General features: G+C 44.0%; 1 protein-coding gene across 1 annotated transcript in view; it reads right to left on the bottom strand.

The window, feature by feature from the left end:
* Positions 1–4,860: 4,860 nt before the first annotated feature.
* The window catches only part of LOC138664139 (gastrula zinc finger protein XlCGF26.1-like), a 57,704-nt gene continuing 41,512 nt past the window's right edge, over positions 4,861–21,052 (bottom strand). Inside the window, exon 7 of the mRNA XM_069750580.1 lies at positions 4,861–6,397. Coding sequence (XP_069606681.1) covers positions 5,154–6,397 — 1,244 coding nt within the window. The 3' untranslated portion in view covers positions 4,861–5,153. The remainder of the gene's footprint in view (positions 6,398–21,052) is intronic.

Below are 21,052 nucleotides of genomic sequence, written 5' to 3'. Positions count from 1 at the left end.
TGACCACAGGAGGGAGTTCGATAACAGAATTCACAACACTTATCTACAGCATGCTGTAGATAAGTCCCCGATGTATCCTGAAAGGTGAGAAAAAGAGGTTATATTATACTCACCTGGGCAGGCGGTCCAATCCAATGGGCGTCGCGGTCCAGTCCAGGGCCTCCCATCTTCTTACAATGATGTCCTCTTCTTGTCTTCATGCTGCGGCTCCGTCGCAGGCGTACATTGTCTGCCCTGTTGAGGGCAGAGCAAAGTACTGCAGTGCACAATACGTCGGGCAAGGTAAGAGAGGCGAGACCGCCCCTGGGTGAGTATAATCTAACCTCTTTTTCTCATCTTTCAGGATACATCGGGGGCTTATCTACAGCATTCCAGGATGCTGTAGATAAGCCCCTGATGCCAGGGGGCTTAGCTCAACTTCCATTTTGGGGGTGACAGGTTCCCTTTAAGCAGTCCCGAAATATTCCCCAGAAACCCTCAGTTCAGGAACCTCAGCCTCCCTGGTCACCAATTTAGCCTCATCACCAGCTAGGACACACAAGGGGAACTCCTCCACCTCTGACTGCAGTGGGGATTCATCAGGGTTGTGCTGGCTCCTGCCTGAGACACTGGGTACTAGTGATGAGCGAATATACTCGTTACTCAAGATTTCCCGAGCATGCTCGGGTGTTCTCAGAGTATTTTTTAGTGCTCGGAGATTTAGTTTTCATCACCTCAGCTGAATGATTTACATCTGTTAGCCAGCATAAGTACATGTGGGGGTTACCTGATTGCTAGGGAATCCCCACATGTACTTATGCTGGATAACGAGTATATTCGCTCATCACTACTGGGTACCCCTGTTTTTCCCCACAAGTCCCAGAACAGGCTGAAGTCCCGCCCGATTATCAAGAGGTGCAGCAAGTCTCTGACTACCCCGACCTCATGAAACTGTGTACCACGGCTCGTTTTAATCAACACTCTGGCAACAGGGTAGTTTTTGGAATTCCCGTGGATACAGCGGATGCCCACGTTTCCCTGTGATTAACTGGTGGGGAAGTGCAGGAGCCCTCCCCCAGGGCCAGGGGTTACTCGGATCCGGGCCCTTTGGTTCTCGTCGGGGATGTCACGGTGACTGACCCAGTCCGTGGCCCTAGGGGAAGTCTCTTGATAAGTTGGGGAAAGGTCTTTAAAGGGATAATGTTTGTGACGCCACCTGTGGTATTCTGTCAGGGTGACCGTTGCTGCTTAGGGGTCCACTGGGGTGATATTATGGCAGCCAGATGGTGTACCTTCCCACAGGTGAAGTGTTTCCCCAGGGCTTCCCAGAGGTGTAGATGGTGGATGATGTAAGGCGCAGTGAATAACGAGGACACGAGGTTGCAGTCTCTGAAGGCTTCAGCGTCCACAGTCCAGGGTACGGACCACAGGGTAGGCAGAGTCCGGCCGGTCTGAAGGCAAATCCAGAGTCCCCTTATCCAGGTGGAATTCAATAGCCTTCCTCTAGCGCCTGGGCGTTGTAGTACCTCCCTGCTGAGCAACTCGGTGAGGTCCTTACAACTATTGTAAATGTAATGTCTCTTCCTCTCTGTCCCCCTGATGATTAGGATAGGACAAAACCCGTATGACTGGTGGCCTGAGGCTTTTTATAGGGACCCTAGAGACGCCCCGGCCCCCACAAGTTGCCACCGTGCCTCCTGGGTATATGGTCGGGCAGCCAACGTGGAATCAACTGTCCTGCCAGTCTCTGAAGTAAAGCATAGAGATCCTTACTCTCTCGGTGTTCTGGCTACCGGCTACTGCGCTTCAGAAGGAGGCAGCCTGCTCCTGGCTGGTCTCCCCCTGATATTCCTCTCCTTTCGCTATGACTTTGTTTCTCACTCACTGCAACACAATTCCTTTCAATGTCTCTTTCTTTGGATGCTGCCGCACGTGGGGCAGGCGCAGCTCCGAGTACCCTCGTCCTCCGCAGACCGCAGTCTGGATCTGGCTGGAACCCACTCCAACCAGCTTCTGCCAAACTCCGTCGGGTTCTGACTAACTCTCTGTCCTGACCACCAGTTTTACCTATATGTGAGGAGTGCACGAATAGATAGCTTAACTCCCCCTGGCGGACTGGAGTGTGAAGTGTGTTATGTGGTTGTGATCAGTGGCGTAACTAGAAAGTTATGGGCCCCGATGCGAACTTTCAAATGGGGCCCCCCCAACCATGCAAAAATATTTTCCACCCAAATTCAGATTTTCCCTATTCATTTCGCACACTATAGCTTTATTGCAAACTTGTATAGTGTGACCTCAGTGGCGTAACTATCCGGTGCCCCATCCTGGTATATATCTGTCCCCCGTACTGCCATTGTTATGTAATTTATAAAAGAAAATAAACGATTATACTCATCAGGGGCTTACATAGAAGTCATGGGGATCCATATAAGAAGTATAATGCACCCCCATAGTACTCCTTATAATATAATGCACCCCCTAGTCCTCTATATAATACACTGCAAAGTTCATAGTCATCCATATAGTATAATACACTCTCCATTGTCATCCGTATAGTATAATACACTCTCCATTGTCATCCGTATAGTATAATACACGCTCCATAGTCCTCCATATAGTACAATAGTATAATACACTCCCCATAGTCCTCCATATAGTATTATACACTCCTCGTAGTCCTCCATATATTAAAATACACTCCTCATAGTGCTCCATATAGTGTAATACACTGCTCAGTCCTCCATATAGTAAACTACACTCCTCAGTCCTCCATATAGTATACTACACTGCTCATAGTGCTCCATATAGTATAATGCACCCCTCATAGTCCTCCATATAGTATAATACACTCCTCAGTCCTCCATATAGTATTATACACTCCTCATAGTCCTCCATATATTAAAATACACTGCTCAGTCCTCCATATAGTATAATACACTCCTCATAGTGCTCCATATAGTATAATGCACCGCCATCGTCATCCAAGTCGTACAATTCATTTCTCATAGTATAATGCACCCCATAGTATTTCATATAGTATAATGTATTCCCCATAGTCCTCGATACAGTATAACGCAGCCCACATATAGTATAATGCAGCCACCCCACAGAGTTTAATGCAACCACCCCACAAAAGTATAATGCAGCCCCACCATAAAATATAATGTAACCCCATAGAATATAATGCAGCCCCCCTCATAGTATAATGCAGCCACTCCATACAGGTGCAATGAGAAAGACACGGGCAAATGGTGACTATGGGGCAGGGGAGAAGGACACAAGGGGGCTAAGGGAGATAGGCACAATGGTCACACGGGGGGCTAGGGAGCAACGAAGACAGGCACAAGGGGACACATGCGGGCTAGGAGGCAGGGGAGAAGGGCACAAGGGGACTAGTGGGCAAGGGAGACTGACACAAGGGGACACACAGGGACAAGGGACTCAAGCGCAAGGGGACAAAGGAGACAGGCACAAGGGGACAAACAGGGACTAGTGCGCAAGGGAGACTGACACAAGGCTACACACAGGGAACAAGGGACACAAGCACAAGGGGACTTATGGGGACCAGGAAGAAGAGAAGGGCACAAGGGGACACATGGGGACTAGGGGGCAAGGGAGACAGGCACAAGGGGACTCCGAGGGCAGAGTAGATAGGGACGCAAGTAGACGGAGTTGCAAGGGGACAGGGGGAGACTTGGGACCAGGGAAGAAGGGGGCACAGGGATTACGAGGACAGGGTAGATGGGGAACACACGGTGAGAAAGGGGACAGGGGAGACTTGAGAGAAGGGCAGACGGGTCACATGGGGACAAGGGGCTGGGAATGCATGGGGGGAGCAGGAGGACTCAGGGCATGGGAGATGGGAAGCATTGGGGGACCAGGGGAGGAGTGACAAGGAGCATATGGGGCCTGGAGGTGCACAATGACCTGAACCTGGGGGCCTACGAGGACATGGGGCACGGGAGAGCAGGGAGGAAACGGGGCTGGTGTCACAGGAGGCTGGGGATGCTGGGGGCCGAAGACGGCGACACCCGGGCAGCAGACACACCTCACTGCCGCCGGTCCCGTACACCTTCATGTTCATCCCTGGATCCTCCACATGGCTGAGCGGCTGTGGCATGCCCCTCCTAGGCGGATCGGTCCACGTGCCCCCCGCCAGATCCGGAGCCGAATGTTCCTCGGACCCAGCAGCCACCATAGGCTCTGCCAATATGGTGGCCGCCATCACCTGTGCAGATGCTGCACTGCCTGGGTCCTGCAGAGAGTGGGTGCGCGATGAAGTGATGTCATCACGCACCCGCAGTGTCAGAGGCAGAGGGGAGTGCTTTGAACTGTATTGGCGTCATAGACGCCAGTATAGTTCAATGCGGCGGAGGGGGGAAGCGGGTTCTTTTGACCTGCCGGGCCCCTGACCTGCCAGGCCCAGTCGCAACGGCGACCACTGCGACCGTGGTAGTTACGCCCCTGCCTAACACACACACATACTACAGATCACACACACACACACTACAGATCACACACACACTACAGATCACACACACATACTACAGATCACACACACACACTACAGATCACACACACTACAGATCACACACACATACTACAGATCACACACACACACTACAGATCACACACACACGTACACACTACAGATCGCACACACGTACACACTACAGATCACACACACATACTACAGATCACACACACACTACAGATCACACACACATATTACAGATCACACACACACGCACACACTACAGATCACACACACACACACTACAGATCACACACACACACACTACAGATCACACACATACACACTACAGATCACACACACAACAGATCACATACAATAAAAGAAAAGGTATCAATAGAAGCTTTGAAGAGAAAATGAAAATGCGCAAGATTTAATTTTCAATAAAGTTGCAGAATGAATGTTCAATAACTTTTTATATATAATATTGTGTACATTTTTGATTACACCAAATATTTTTCTTGTTCATCTCGCTTGAATGTAATTTCATATGCGTTTTGTGTAAAATCCATACGTGATGGTTAAAAATAGAAGCTTTTTTAAATCAGGAGAAAATACAAAAATCATAAACCCAAATTTAGCAAAAAAATTTGTTTTGATTATAACATTTCCTACATTCTAAGCATGAAAATCTATTTTCTCAGGTGTGAATAATCTGATGTCTAAGAAGATTTGATTTGGATGTAAAATATTTCCCACATTGGGAACATGAAAATGGCTTCTCTCCTGTGTGACTTCTCTGATGTTTTTCAAGATTTGATTTGGCTGTAAAAAATTTCCCACATTGTGTACATGAAAATGGCTTCTCCCCTGTGTGAACTCTCTGATGTGTAACAAGATTTGATTTTACTGTAAATTTTTTATCACATTGGAAACATGAAAATGGCCTCTCCCCTGTGTGAACTCTTTGATGTGTAAGAAGATATGACTTGTTTGAAAAATATTTCCCACATTCTGAACATGAAAATGAATTTTCCCCTGAGTGAATTCTCAGATGTGCAATAAGATTAGTTTTCTGATAAAAACATTTCCCACACACTGAGCATATAAATTGCTTGTTTCCTGTGTGAGTTTTCCGATGGTTATCAAGATCAGATTTCTGAAAAAAAAATTTCCTACATTCTGGACACGAAAATAACTTCTCCCCGGTATGAACTGTTTGATGCCTAACAAGAGTTGATTTTTTTGCAAAACATTTCCCACATTTTGAACATGAAAATGGCTTCTCCCCTGTGTGACTTCTCTGATGTGTAACAAGATGTATTTTCTGATTAAAACATTTACCACATTCTGAACATGAAAATGGCTTCTCCCCTGTGTGACTTCTCTGATGTGTAACAAGTGTTGATATCTGATTAAAGGATTTCCCGCATTCTGAACATGAAAATGTCTTCTTCTCTGTGTGAGTTCTTTGATGTTTAAGAAGATTAGATTTGCGAGAACAACATTTCCCACATTCTGAACATGAAAATGGCTTCTCCCCTGTGTGAATTCTTTCATGTGTAACAAGATTTGTTTTCTGAGTAAAACATTTCCCACATTCTGAACATGAAAATGGCTTCTCCCCTGTGTGAATTCTCTGATGTGTACCAAGAGTTGATTTGTCTGTAAAACATTTATCACATTCTGGACATGAAAATGGCTTCTTTCTTGCGTGATCTCTTTGATGTTTACCATCCCTTTGGTTATTTTGTTTTAAAGTCTCTGATGAGTCAGTTGAAAGAACCTGTTCAAAGGGATCAGATGATCCATCTATACTGTGAAAGGCTGGAGGTATATCTTGGATAATGACATACTCTTCATATGTATCTGGTGTAATACTATGGTCATCGGCTTTAACATCTGGAAATATCATATGTTCCTGTGAGCTCCTGGCACAGTATTCTGCAAAAATGAAACCATTGATATTATTCAATAACAGTGCATTTTATGAATATTAACTCTAATAAACATTTTATATCATATATTTATTAAAGTGTCTAAACAATTTGTAGTAAAATTAAATTTTGAACTGAGTAAGACATTGGCTGCAACAAAAGATTTTGGACAATGAAGAATTTCACAAGAAAAACAATGGGGTGCTTGGTTTTAAAGTAACTTTATTCTATTATGAGTTATTTACAAGTTTATGACCACTTATAAAATGTGTTCAAAGTGCTGCCCATTGTGTTGGATTGTCAATGCAACCCTCTTCTCCCACTCTTGACACACTGATAGCAACACCGCGGAAAAAATGCTAACAGGCTTCCAGTATCTGTTGTTTCAGATGCTGCACATCTCGTATCTTCACAGCATAGACAATTGCCTTCAGATGACCCCAAAGATAAAAGTCTAAGGAGGTCAGATCGGGAGATCTTGGTGGCTATTCAACTGGCCCACAACTTTTCAAGAAAGGCATCCAGTCCCTTCTTAAATTTTAATAGTGAATCACTCATTACAACATCATACGGCACAGAGTTCCATAGTCTCACTGCTCTTACAGTAAAAAATCCACATCTGTGATTATGATTAAACCTTTTTTTCTCCAGACATAGAGGACACCCCCTTGTCCCTGTCTCAAGCCTAAGAGTAAAAAGATCATTCGAAAGGTCTCTATACTGCCCCCTCATATATTTATACATTGTAATATGGGATTATTTTTACTCTCTCTGGCAATGAGTCTCTGTCTCAATCTTTGCTGCCTTGATTTGTATTTTACAGAATTTAATTGTCTGTATTTATTTAATGCCTCATCACTACCTACTTGCTTTAATTCTTAAAATGCTTTATTTTTCTCACTTATTGCGCCGCTTACAGCTCTATTTAGCCATATTGGTTTCCTCCTATTTCTAGTATTTTTATTCCCATACGTTATATATTGTGCACAGGTCCTATTCAGAATGCTAATAAACGTCTCCCATTTTTTTTGTATACTTTTATGTCTCAGGATATTATCCCAGTTTACTGAGATAATCTCTCAACCGTTGGAAATTTGCCTACCTGAGTAGAAGCACCCTTTTGAGCTAGTACAGTCATGAGTCTTCTTGGGAATGATGCAACAAGTTTTTCACACCTGGATTTGGTAATCCTCTGCCATTCTTCCTTACAGATCCTCTCCAGTTCTGTCAGGTTGGATGGTGAACATTGGTGGACAGCCATTTTCAGGTCTCTCCAGAGATGTTCAATTTGGTTTAGGTCAGGGCTCTGGCTGGGCCATTCAACAATGGTCACAAAGTTGTTCTGAATCCACTCCTTTGTTATTTTAGCTGTGTGCTTAGGGTCATTGTCTTGTTGGAAGGTGAACCTTTCGCCAAGTCTGAAGTCCAGAGCACTCTGGAAGAGTTTTTCATCCATGATATCTCTGTACTTGGCCGCATTCAAGTTTCCTTTAATGACAACCAGTTGTCCTGTCCCTGCAGCTGAAAAACACCCCCATAGCATGATGCTGCCACCATCATCATGTTTCATATGTCTTGCCCTGAGGAGAGGCTTCCGTAGGGCCACTCTGCCATAAGTGCCCGACTGGTGAAGGGCTGCAGTGATTGTTGACTTTGTGGAACTTTCTCCCATCTCCCTACTGCATCTCTGGAGCTCATCCACAGTGATCTTGGGGTTCCTCTTTACCTCTCTCACCAAGGCTCTTCTCCAACGATTGCTCAGTTTGGCTTCCATTTAAGGATTATGGAGGCCACTGTGCTCCTAGGAGCCTTGACTACTGAAGAAATTCCATTGTAACATTGGCCAGATCTGTGCTTTGCCACAATTCTGTCTCTGAGCTCCTTGGCCAGTTCCTTTGACCTCATGATTCTCATTTTGTCTAACATGCACTGTGAGCTGTGAGTTCTTATATAGACAGGTGTGTGCCTTTCCAAATCAAGTCCTATCAGTTTAATTAAACATAGCTGGACTCCAATGAAGGAGTAGAACCATTTCAAGGAGGATCACAATGAAATGGACAGCGTGTGACTTAAATATGAGTGTCTGAGCAAAGGGTCTGAATACTTATGACTAGGTCTTGAGCGAAACGGATTGGACAAATTCAAAAGTCGCCGACTTTTGGCAAAGTCGGGTTTCATGAAACCCGACCCGATCCTAGTGTAGGATCGGCCATGCGGTCGGCGATCTTCGCGCCAAAGTTGCGTTTCGTATGACGCGTTTGGCGCCATTTTTTCAGCCAATGAAGGAGCGTGGGCAGAGTGATGACATAGGTCTTAGGGGCGTGGATGCTTATCGCCATCTTCTCGCTTGTGCGCTGTAGCGATTTGCAATGTGTAACACCAACTTTTCTGTTCAGGGACGGAGGGGAGAGAGAGAGAGAGAGAGAGAGAAAAAAAAAAAAAACATTTCCCATTGACTTTGCATTGGGTTTCGTGTTTCGGTCGATCCCCGACTTTTCGCCATAATCGGCCGATTTCACTGGACTCGACTTTTGAGATAGTCGGGTTTTTTCGAAACCCGACTCGACCCTAAAAAAGTAAAAGTCGCTCAACCCTACTTATGACCATGTGATATTTCAGTTTTTCTTTTTTAATAAATTTGCAAAAATTTCTACATTTGTTTTTTTCAGTCAACATGGGGTACAGAGTGTACATGAATGAGAAAAAAAATGAACTTTTTGAATTTACTAAATGGCTGCAATGAAACAAAGAGTGACAAATTTAAAGGGGTCTGAATACTTTCCGTACCAAGGGTATGCACTCCCGGCATTCATAAGTGTACGTTGGTTGTCGGGAAGGAGTTAATGACCTAAACATAGCGCAGAAAGAAAAATTCTATCTTGCATCAGGGTGGACACTGAGCAGGAGACAGTTGCACTGAGTTCCGATGATAAATTCTGCAGTGGACAGATTGTGACATCTGGAGTCAATTTCTTCTAGAACTGTCAGATCTAGAAGAAACTGATGATTTACTATCCAACCTCTAATTCTCTGTATACTGCCGTGACTTTGCTCTTGGATTGGATATGATTTTGTGTAAACGTTGTCTAAAACAGATCTGGGCTTTTCCACTGAATGGGTGAAACGTCTCTATCACCAGCTAATTAAATTGGCATTATGAACTCCATCCCACAAAATATATCACAGCACGAATCATACTGCATCATAAGGTATCAGACAAATCAATAAATGGTAATTTCTGGTGGCTCAGATCTATAGCCTTGATCTTTTTTCACTTGAACAATCTTCCAAGCTGATTCATGACACAATCATGGTTGAACCTCTTTCCTGTAGCGGTTGATACTCCTGGGTCTGTTTCTGATCATTTCAATACTATCTGGTAAGAGTCTAGTAATATACAAAAAAAAAAATCAGCTGACAGGAGCAAGTGCAAGAGTTTCTCGTTTCATGGCTCCAATTCTTTACAACTAGCAATTTTTCATGCTTTCATTTTAACTTTGCCTCTCACTTAGCTGTTCTATACCATTCATATCTGCTACACAGCCACAGTTTCTTGACAAATTCAATTAAAGTGCTTCACTCAACTCTTCTGTTTATCTGTTCTTGACCCTCCAGCCATACCTAGCTCTGCTACCTCACTGGGCTCAGCTCTACTATTTATCCAGTCCACGTAAGATGCTGCCACATACTCTGCCCATTCGCTAAGTCTACTCAAAGGTGCTGCTATCTTGACTATCCCTCATCAGTCTCTATGCTGACCCACCAGCTTCTTAGTGGACTCAACAGATCCACTTGCCGTTTACTCTCCACAGCCTATGTTCCTTCTATCGGATCGAGTGCTGCACCAACGTAATCTGTATGTACAACTGTAATACAACTACACATGCAAACCAAGGGCTTTGATCTACCTTCCCAGGTGAGACTTAACACCTGGGGACTGTGGGATGCGTGCCGCAGTCTGTCATTATTAATACTTTGATCATTGCCCAATGCAGGGTGACTATTTAGTAACCCTGTTTTACTCCTGGGACTTGTGGCTCTGGGAAGTGAATAAGGTTTGGGGTTAAATTCCATTAGTTTGTGTTTCTTCCTGCTGCCAGCCCTGGGTTGGGTTTCTCACTATTTAAACTCTTGAGAATCAGTATTCACTGCAGTTATAACCTAAATCGCTCTGGTTGTGTATCGCTGATACTGTATTTTAGTGGATATTCTTGTTTTTGAGACAGAGTAAGACTCTGTAGTTGAAATGGGTTGATCGTGGTCACTGGTGTGCCAGGTGTTTGCTATATACATTTTTTGAAGAACGTTATGCATTTTTAAGTTGTCCAATAAAGTTTCACAAAGTTTTAGCTGCCTCCCCTCAAGCTGGATCATTTCTCCTCTTGTTCTCATTTGGCGTGGGTGCTCACCCCAATCCATGCTGGGCGTTGGCAGGTTTGGGGATTTCATCGCAGACCAGTAAGCTGACTATTGTTTTAAAATTATTTTTAACCCCTTCATGACCCAGCCTATTTTGACCTTAAAGACCTTGCCGTTTTTTGCAATTCTGACCAGTGTCCCTTTATGAGGTAATAACTCAGGAACGCTTCAACGGATCCTAGCGGTTCTGAGATTGTTTTTTCATGACATATTGGGCTTCATGTTAGTGGTAAATTTAGGTCAATAAATTCTGCGTTTATTTGTGATAAAAACGGAAATTTGGCGAAAATTTTGAAAATTTCGCAATTTTCACATTTTGAATTTTTATTCTGTTAAACCAGAGAGTTATGTGACACAACATAGTTAATAAATAACATTTCCCACATGTTTACTTTACATCAGCACAATTTTGGAAACAAAATTTTTTTTTGCTAGAAAGTTATAAGGGTTAAAATTTGACCAGTGATTTCTCATTTTTACAACGAAATTTACAAAACCATTTTTTTTAGGGACCACCTCACATTTGAAGTCAGTTTGAGGGGTCTATATGGCTGAAAATACCCAAAAGTGACACCATTCTAAAAACTGCACCCCTCAAGGTTCTCAAAACCACATTCAAGAAGTTTATTAACCCTTCAGGTGCTTCACAGCAGCAGAAGCAACATGGAAGGAAAAAAGGAACATTTAACTTTTTAGTCACAAAAATTATCTTTTAGCAACAATTTTTTTATTTTCCCAATGGTAAAAGGAGAAACTGAACCACGAAAGTTGTTGTCCAATTTGTCCTGAGTACGCTGATACCTCATATGTGGGGGTAAACCACTGTTTGGGCGCACGGCAGGGCTTGGAAGGGAAGGAGCGCCATTTGACTTTTTGAATGAAAAATTGGCTCCACTCTTTAGCGGACACCATGTCACGTTTGGAGAGCCCCCGTGTGCCTAAAAATTGGAGCTCCCCCACAAGTGACCCCATTTTGGAAACTAGACGCCCCAAGGAACTTATCTAGATGCATAGTGAGCACTTTGAACCCCCAGGTGCTTCATAAATTGATCCGTAAAAATGAAAAAGTACTTTTTTTTCACAAAAAAATTCTTTTAGCCTCAATTTTTTCATTTTCACATGGGCAACAGGATAAAATGGATCCTAAAATTTGTTGGGCAATTTCTCCTGAGTACACTGATACCTCATATGTGGGGGTAAACCACTGTTTGGGCACATGGTAAGGCTCGGAAGGGAAGGAGCGCCATTTGACTTTTTGAATGAAAAATTATCTCCATCGTTAGCAGACACCATGTCGCGTTTGGAGAGCTCCTGTGTGCCTAAACATTGGCGCTCCCCCACAAGTGACCCCATTTTGGAAACTAGACCCCCCAAGGAACTTATTTAGATGCCTAGTGAGCACTTTAAACCCTCAGGTGCTTCACAAATTGATCTGTAAAAATGAAAAAGTACTTTTTTTTCACAAAAAAATTCTTTTCGCCTCAATTTTTTCATTTTCACATGGGCAATAGGATAAAATGGATCATAAAATTTGTTGGGCAATTTCTCCCGAGTACGCCGATACCTCATATGTGGGGGTAAACCACTGTTTGGGCACTCGGCAGGGCTCGGAAGGGAAGACGCGCCATTTGACTTTTTGAATGGAAAATTAGCTCCAATTGTTAGCGGACACCATGTCGCGTTTGGAGAGCCCCTGTGTGCCTAAACATTGGAGCTCCCCCACAAGTGACCCCATTTTGGAAACTAGACCCCCCCAAGGAACTTATCTAGATGCATATTGAGCACTTTAAACCCCCAGGTGCTTCACAGAAGTTTATAACGCAGAGCCATGAAAATAAAAAATAATTTTTCTTTCCTCAAAAATGATTTTTTAGCCTGGAATTTCCTATTTTGCCAAGGGTAATAGGAGAAATTGGACCCCAAATGTTCTTGTCCAGTTTGTCCTGAGTACGCTGATACCCCATATGTGGGGGTAAACCACTGTTTGGGCGCACGGCAGGGCTCGGAAGGGAAGGCACGCCATTTGGCTTTTTAAATGGAAAATTAGCTCCAATCATTAGCGGACACCATGTCACGTTTGGAGAGCCCCTGTGTGCCTAAACATTGGAGATCCCCCAGAAATGACCCCATTTTGGAAACTATTCTACCAAAGGAACTAATCTACATGTGTGGTGAGGACTTTGAACCCCCAAGTGCTTCAAAGAAGTTTATAAGGCAGAGCCATGAAAATAAAAATAAAAAATTATTTTCTCAAAAATGATCTTTTAGCCTGCAATTTTTTATTTTCCCAAGGATAACAGGAGAAATTTGACCCCAAAAGTTGTTGTCCAGTTTCTCCTGAGTACGCTGATACCCCATATGTGGGGGTAAACTACTGTTTGGGCACATGCCGGGGCTCGGAATTGAAGTAGTGACGTTTTGAAATGCAGACTTTGATGGAATGCTCTGTGGCCGTCACGTTGCGTTTGCAGAGCCCCTGATGTGGCTTAACAGTAGAAACCCCCCACAAGTGACCCCATTTTGGAAACTAGACCCCGAAAGTAACTTATCTAGATGTGTGGTGAGCACTTTGAACCCCCAAGTGCTTCACAGAAGTTTATAATGCAGAGCCGTGAAAATAATAAATACGTTTTCTTTCCTCAAAAATAATTATTTAGCCCAGAATTTTTAAATTTTCCCAAGGGTAACAGGAGAAATTTGACCCCAATATTTGTTGTCCAGTTTCTCCTGAGTACGGTGATACCCCATATCTGGGGGTAAACTACTGTTTGGGCACATGCCGGGGCTCGGAATTGAAGTAGTGACGTTTTGAAATGCAGACTTTGATGGAATGCTCTGCGGGCGTCACGTTGCGTTTGCAGAGCCCCTGATGTGGCTAAACAGTAGAAACCCCCCACAAGTGACCCCATTTTGGAAACTAGACCCCGAAAGGAACTTATCTAGATGTGTGGTGAGCACTTTGAACCCCCAAGTGCTTCACAGAAGTTTACAACGCAGAGCCGTGAAAATAATAAATACGTTTTCTTTCCTCAAAAATAATTATTTAGCCCAGAATTTTTTAATTTTCCCAAGGGTAACAGGAGAAATTTGACCCCAATATTTGTTGTCCAGTTTCTCCTGAGTACGGTGATACCCCATATCTGGGGGTAAACTACTGTTTGGGCACATGCCGGGGCTCGGAATTGAAGTAGTGACGTTTTGAAATGCAGACTTTGATGGAATGCTCTGCGGGCGTCACGTTGCGTTTGCAGAGCCCCTGATGTGGCTAAACAGTAGAAACCCCCCACAAGTGACCCCATTTTGGAAACTAGACCCCGAAAGGAACTTATCTAGATGTGTGGTGAGCACTTTGAACCCCCAAGTGCTTCACAGAAGTTTATAATGCAGAGCCGTGAAAATAATAAATACGTTTTCTTTCCTCAAAAATAATTATTTAGCCCAGAATTTTTTAATTTTCCCAAGGGTAACAGGAGAAATTTGACCCCAATATTTGTTGTCCAGTTTCTCCTGAGTACGGTGATACCCCATATCTGGGGGTAAACTACTGTTTGGGCACATGCCGGGGCTCGGAATTGAAGTAGTGACGTTTTGAAATGCAGACTTTGATGGAATGCTCTGCGGGCGTCACGTTGCGTTTGCAGAGCCCCTGATGTGGCTTAACAGTAGAAACCCCCCACAAGTGACCCCATTTTGGAAACTAGACCCTGAAAGGAACTTATCTAGATGTGTGGTGAGCACTTTGAACCCCCAAGTGCTTCACAGAAGTTTATAATGCAGAGCCGTGAAAATAATAAATACGTTTTCTTTCCTCAAAAATAATTATTTAGCCCAGAGTTTTTTAATTTTCCCAAGGGTAACAGGAGAAATTTGACCCCAATATTTGTTGTCCAGTTTCTCCTGAGTACGGTGATACCCCATATGTGGGGGTAAACTACTGTTTGCAGACTTTGATGGAATGGTCTGCGGGCGTCACGTTGCGTTTGCAGAGCCCCTGGTGTGCCTAAACAGTAGAAACCCCCCACAAATGACCCCATTTTAGAAACTAGACCCCCCAAGGAACTTATCTAGATATGTGGTGAGCACTTTGAACCCCCAAGTGCTTCACAGACGTTTACAACGCAGAGCCGTGAAAATAAAAAATCATTTTTCTTTCCTCAAAAATGATGTTTTAGCAAGCATTTTTTTATTTTCACAAGGGTAACAGGAGAAATTGGACCCCAGTAATTGTTGCGCAGTTTATCCTGAGTATGGTACCCCATATGTGGGGGTAAACCACTGTTTGGGCACACGTCGGGGCTCGGAAGTGAGGGAGCACCATTTGACTTTTTGAATACGAGATTGGCTGGAATCAATGGTGGCGCCATGTTGCGTTTGGAGACCCCTGATGTGCCTAAACAGTGGTAACCCCTCAATTCTAACTCCAACACTAACCCCCCCACACCCCTAATCCCAACTGTAGCCATAACCCTAATCACAACCCTAACCACAACCCTAATTCCAACCCTAACCCTAAGGCTATGTGCCCACGTTGCGGATTCGTGTGAGATTTTTCAGCATCATTTTTGAAAAATCCGCGGGTAAAAGGCACTGCGTTTTACCTTCGGATTTTCCGCGGATTTTCAGTGTTTTTTGTGCGGATTTCACCTGCGGATTCCTATTGAGGAACAGGTGTAAAACGCTGCAGAATCCGCACAAAGAATTGACATGCTGCGGAAAATACAACGTAGCGTTTCCGCGCGGTATTTTCCGCACCATGGGCACAGCGGATTTGGTTTCCATATGTTTACATGGTGCTGTAAACCTGATGGAACACTGCTGCGGATCCGCAGCCAAATCCGCACCGTGTGCACATAGCCTAATTCTAAAGGTATGTGCACACGCTGCGGAAAACGCTGCGGATCCGCAGCAGTTTCCTATGAGTTTACAGTTCAATGTAAACCTATGGGAAACAAAAATCGCTGTACACATGCTGCGGAAAAACTGCACGGAAACGCAGCGGTTTACATTCCGCAGCATGTCACTTCTTTGTGCGGATTCCGCAGCGGTTTTACAACTGCTCAAACAGAAAATCGCAGTTGTAAAACCGCAGTGAAATGCGCAGAAAAAACGCGGTAAATCCGCCATAAATCCGCAGCGGTTTAGCACTGCGGATTTATCAAATCCGCAGCGGAAAAATCCGCAGAGGACCAGAATACGTGTGCACATACCGAAACCCTAACCCTAGCCCTAGCCCTAACCCTACCCCTAACCGTAGCCCTAACCCTACCCCTAACCCTACCCCTAACCCTATTCTAACATTAGTGGAAAAAAAAAAATTCTTTATTTTTTATTGTCCCTACCTATGGGGGTGACAAAGGGGGGGGGGTCATTTATTATTTTTTTTATTTTGATCACTGAGATATAATCTATCTCAGTGATCAAAATGCACTTTGGAACGAATCTGCCGGCAGATTCGGCGGGCGCACTGCGCATGCGCCCGCCATTTTGGAAGATGGCGGCGCCCTGGGAGAAGACGGACGGACCCCGGCAGGATCGGTAAGTATGATGGGGTGGGGGGGGATCGGAGCATGGGGGGTGGATCGGAGCGCGGGAGGGGTGGAACGGAGCACGGGGGGGTGGAACGGAGCACGGGGGAGTGGAACGGAGCACGGGGGGGGTGGATCGGAGTGCAGGGGGGGTGATTGGAGCACGGGGGGAGCGGACAAAAGCACGAGGGGAGCGGAGCACAGGACGGAGGGGAGCCGGAGCAGTGTACCGGACAGATCGGAGGGCTGGGGCGGCGATCGGTGGGGTGGGGGCACATCAATGTTTCCAGCCATGGCCGATGATATTGCAGCATCGACCATGGCTGGATTGTAATATTTCACCAGTTATAATAGGTGAAATATTACAAATCGCTCTGATTGGCAGTTTCACTTTCAACAGCCAATCAGAGCGATCGTAGCCACGGGGGGGTGAAGCCACCCCCCCTGGGCTAAACTACCACTCCCCCTGTCCCTGCAGATCGGGTGAAATGGGAGTTAACCCTTTCACCCGATCTGCAGGGACGCGATCTTTCCATGACGCCACATAGGCGTCATGGGTCGGATTGGCACCGACTTTCATGACGCCTACGTGGCGTCAAAGGTCGGGAAGGGGTTAATTAATTGTTTTTGAGTACAGCTTCTTTGCTAACATTTCTCCTGCTTGATGATTTTATATCTACCCGTACCTCCAGGTTCTGAGCCGGCTACCAGACAATTCTTCCTGCCAGTTTGCCCCATTGAACAGCAGCTGACTCCCTTGCCCCAGCCTAGGGGCACATGTGTAAGTCCAGATCCCTGTACAGCAATTAATTAGCTCCAAGCTTGTTCAAATTAACCATCTTAAGAGCTGCCAAGTGACCACGATCAGTGCCCCCACAACAGGGATTTTGTAGCTGTTACGGAACCCCACCGCACCAAGAATATGTTGTGCAGTTATATGTATGTATAATAGGTTCCAGGTGAGATGGATGATGGATATCCCTAATGCATCAGCCCACAGGCTGCGCCCCTGGGCAGAAAGGACAAGATATTTCCCTTTTGACCTTCCCCACCTTTGTAATTCATAGTAACATAGTAACATAGTAACATAGTTAGTAAGGCCGAAAAAAGACATTTGTCCATCCAGTTCAGCCTATATTCCGTCATAATAAATCCCCAGATCTACGTCCTTTTACAGAACCTAATAATTGTATGATACAATATTGTTCTGCTCCAGGAAGACATCCAGGCCTCTCTTGAACCCCTCGACTGAGTTCGCCATCACCACCTCCTCAGGCAAGCAATTCCAGATTCTCACTGCCCTAACAGTAAAGAATCCTCTTCTATGTTGGTGGAAAAACCTTCTCTCCTCCAGACGCAAAGAATGCCCCCTTGTGCCCGTCACCTTCCTTGGTATAAACAGATCCTCAGCGAGATATTTGTATTGTCCCCTTATATACTTATACATGGTTATTAGATCGCCCCTCAGTCGTCTTTTTTCTAGACTAAATAATCCTAATTTCGCTAATCTATCTGGGTATTGTAGTTCTCCCATCCCCTTTATTAATTTTGTTGCCCTCCTTTGTACTCTCTCTAGTTCCATTATATCCTTCCTGAGCACCGGTGCCCAAAACTGGACACAGTACTCCATGTGCGGTCTAACTAGGGATTTGTACAGAGGCAGTATAATGCTCTCATCATGTGTATCCAGACCTCTTTTAATGCACCCCATGATCCTGTTTGCCTTGGCAGCTGCTGCCTGGCACTGGCTGCTCCAGGTAAGTTTATCATTAACTAGGATCCCCAAGTCCTTCTCCCTGTCAGATTTACCCAGTGGTTTCCCGTTCAGTGTGTAATGGTGATATTGATTCCTTCTTCCCATGTGTATAACCTTACATTTATCATTGTTAAACCTCATCTGCCACCTTTCAGCCCAAGTTTCCAACTTATCCAGATCCATCTGTAGCAGAATACTATCTTCTCTTGTATTAACTGCTTTACATAGTTTTGTATCATCTGCAAATATCGATATTTTACTGTGTAAACCTTCTACCAGATCATTAATGAATATGTTGAAGAGAACAGGTCCCAATACTGACCCCTGCGGTACCCCACTGGTCACAGCGACCCAGTTAGAGACTATACCATTTATAACCACCCTCTGCTTTCTATCACTAAGCCAGTTACTAACCCATTTACACACATTTTCCCCCAGACCAAGCATTCTCATTTTGTGTACCAACCTCTTGTGCGGCACGGTATCAAACGCTTTGGAAAAATCGAGATATACCACGTCCAATGACTCACCGTGGTCCAGCCTATAGCTTACCTCTTCATAAAAATTGATTAGATTGGTTTGACAGGAGCGATTTCTCATAAACCCATGCTGATATGGAGTTAAACAGTTATTCTCATTGAGATAATCCAGAATAACATCCCTCAGAAACCCTTCAAATATTTTACCAACAATAGAGGTTAGACTTACTGGCCTATAATTTCCAGGTTCACTTTTAGAGCCCTTTTTGAATATTGGCACCACATTTGCTATGCGCCAGTCCTGCGGAACAGACCCGGTCGCTATAGAGTCCCTAAAAATAAGAAATAATGGTTTATCTATTACATTACTTAGTTCCCTTAGTACTCGTGGGTGTATGCCATCCGGACCCGGAGATTTATCTATTTTAATCTTATTTAGCCGGTTTCGCACCTCTTCTTGGGTTAGATTGGTGACCCTTAATATAGGGTTTTCATTGTTTCTTGGGATTTCACCTAGCATTTCATTTTCCACCGTGAATACCGTGGAGAAGAAGGTGTTTAATATGTTAGCTTTTTCCTCGTCATCTACAACCATTCTTTCCTCACTATTTTTTAAGGGGCCTACATTTTCAGTTTTTATTCTTTTACTATTGATATAGTTGAAGAACAGTTTGGGATTAGTTTTACTCTCCTTAGCAATGTGCTTCTCTGTTTCCTTTTTGGCAGCTTTAATTAGTTTTTTAGATAAAGTATTTTTCTCCCTATAGTTTTTTAGAGCTTCAATGGTGCCATCCTGCTTTAGTAGTGCAAATGCTTTCTTTTTACTGTTAATTGCCTGTCTTACTTCTTTGTTTAGCCACATTGGGTTTTTCCTATTTCTAGTCCTTTTATTCCCACAAGGTATAAACCGCTTACACTGCCTATTTAGGATGTTCTTAAACATTTCCCATTTATTATCTGTATTCTCATTTCTGAGGATATTGTCCCAGTCTACCAGATTAAGGGCATCTCTAAGCTGTTCAAACTTTGCCTTCCTAAAGTTCAATGTTTTTGTGACTCCCTGACAAGTCCCCCTAGTGAAAGACAGGTGAAACTGCACAATATTGTGGTCGCTATTTCCTAAATGCCCAACCACCTGCAGATTTGTTATTCTGTCAGGTCTATTAGATAGTATTAGGTCTAAAAGTGCTGCTCCTCTGGTTGGATTCTGCACCAATTGTGAAAGATAATTTTTCTTGGTTATTAGCAGAAACCTGTTGCCTTTATGGGTTTCACAGGTTTCTGTTTCCCAGTTAATATCCGGGTAGTTAAAGTCCCCCATAACCAGGACCTCATTATGGGTTGCAGCTTCATCTATCTGCTTTAGAAGTAGACTTTCCATGCTTTCTGTTATATTTGGGGGTTTGTAACAGACCCCAATGAGAATTTTGTTACCATTTTTCCCTCCATGAATTTCAACCCATATGGACTCGACACAGTAATTCCCACAGTAAATATCGGCAGGCTCCGGCCACCTGCGGCTATGGTAATGTATGTCTGGCCTGCCGCTTTTCAATTGGCCCGCCCTCTGTATCTGTGTGATATATATTCTGTATCCTATGAGTAATTCTGACTCCAGCCAAAGCAGAGTGGACCTCCTGAAACACAGGTTGGTACTAAAAGAGGTACTCCAGCATGGCAGACCCAGTTACAGTAGTGTTATTCTGCCTAGTTACTACCTTTGTCTGTTCCCGATTTCTCAAAAAAACATATCACTATGGACTTTATAACAGAATTAATCTGCTAATTTTACTGTACAGTTATTTGACTGATTGTGGACTGATTTTTTCAAAAAGGTTTACTTCTTCTAACTGGTTTTCCTGCAACCACCAGCGGCACATCTTTCATTTACATCCACCATTGCATATCATCTCTGATAGACCTACAGAGTTTGTAGCAATGTACTAGAGTGTGTTAAGAATCATAGAATGTTGAGTTGGTGGGAACTTCAAGGGTCATTGTGTCCAACCCCCTGCTCAATGCAACGCAGGATTCACTAAACCATCCCAGACAGATGTCTATCCAGCTTCTATTTGAAGACTTCCATTGAAGGAGAACTTGCCACCTCTTGTGGCAACCTGTTCCACTCATTGATCACCCTCACTGTAAAAAAGTTGTTTTTTTATATCTAATCTATATCTTTTTCCTTTCAGTTTAATTCCATTGCTTCTCATGTTTCCATGTGCAAATTAGAAGGAGGTTGATCCTTCTACACTGGGACATCCCTTAACATATTTGTAGACAGCTATTAGGTCTCCTCTTAGCCTTCTTTTTTGCAAGCTAAAAATTCCCAGATCCTTTAATCATTCCTCGTAGAGCATACTCTACAGTTCGCTGATTATCTTGGTAGCTCTTCTTTGAAACTGCTTAAGCTTTTCAATATCTTTTTTAAAGTGTGGTGCCCAGAACTGGACTCAGTATTCCAGATGAGACCTGACAAGGAG

Source organism: Ranitomeya imitator, chromosome 2 (genome assembly GCF_032444005.1).
Source record: "Ranitomeya imitator isolate aRanImi1 chromosome 2, aRanImi1.pri, whole genome shotgun sequence".
Taxonomy (NCBI): Eukaryota; Metazoa; Chordata; class Amphibia; order Anura; family Dendrobatidae; genus Ranitomeya; species Ranitomeya imitator.
Note: the sequence above shows the minus strand (reverse complement) of the source record. Positions and strands in the feature narration are given on the sequence as shown.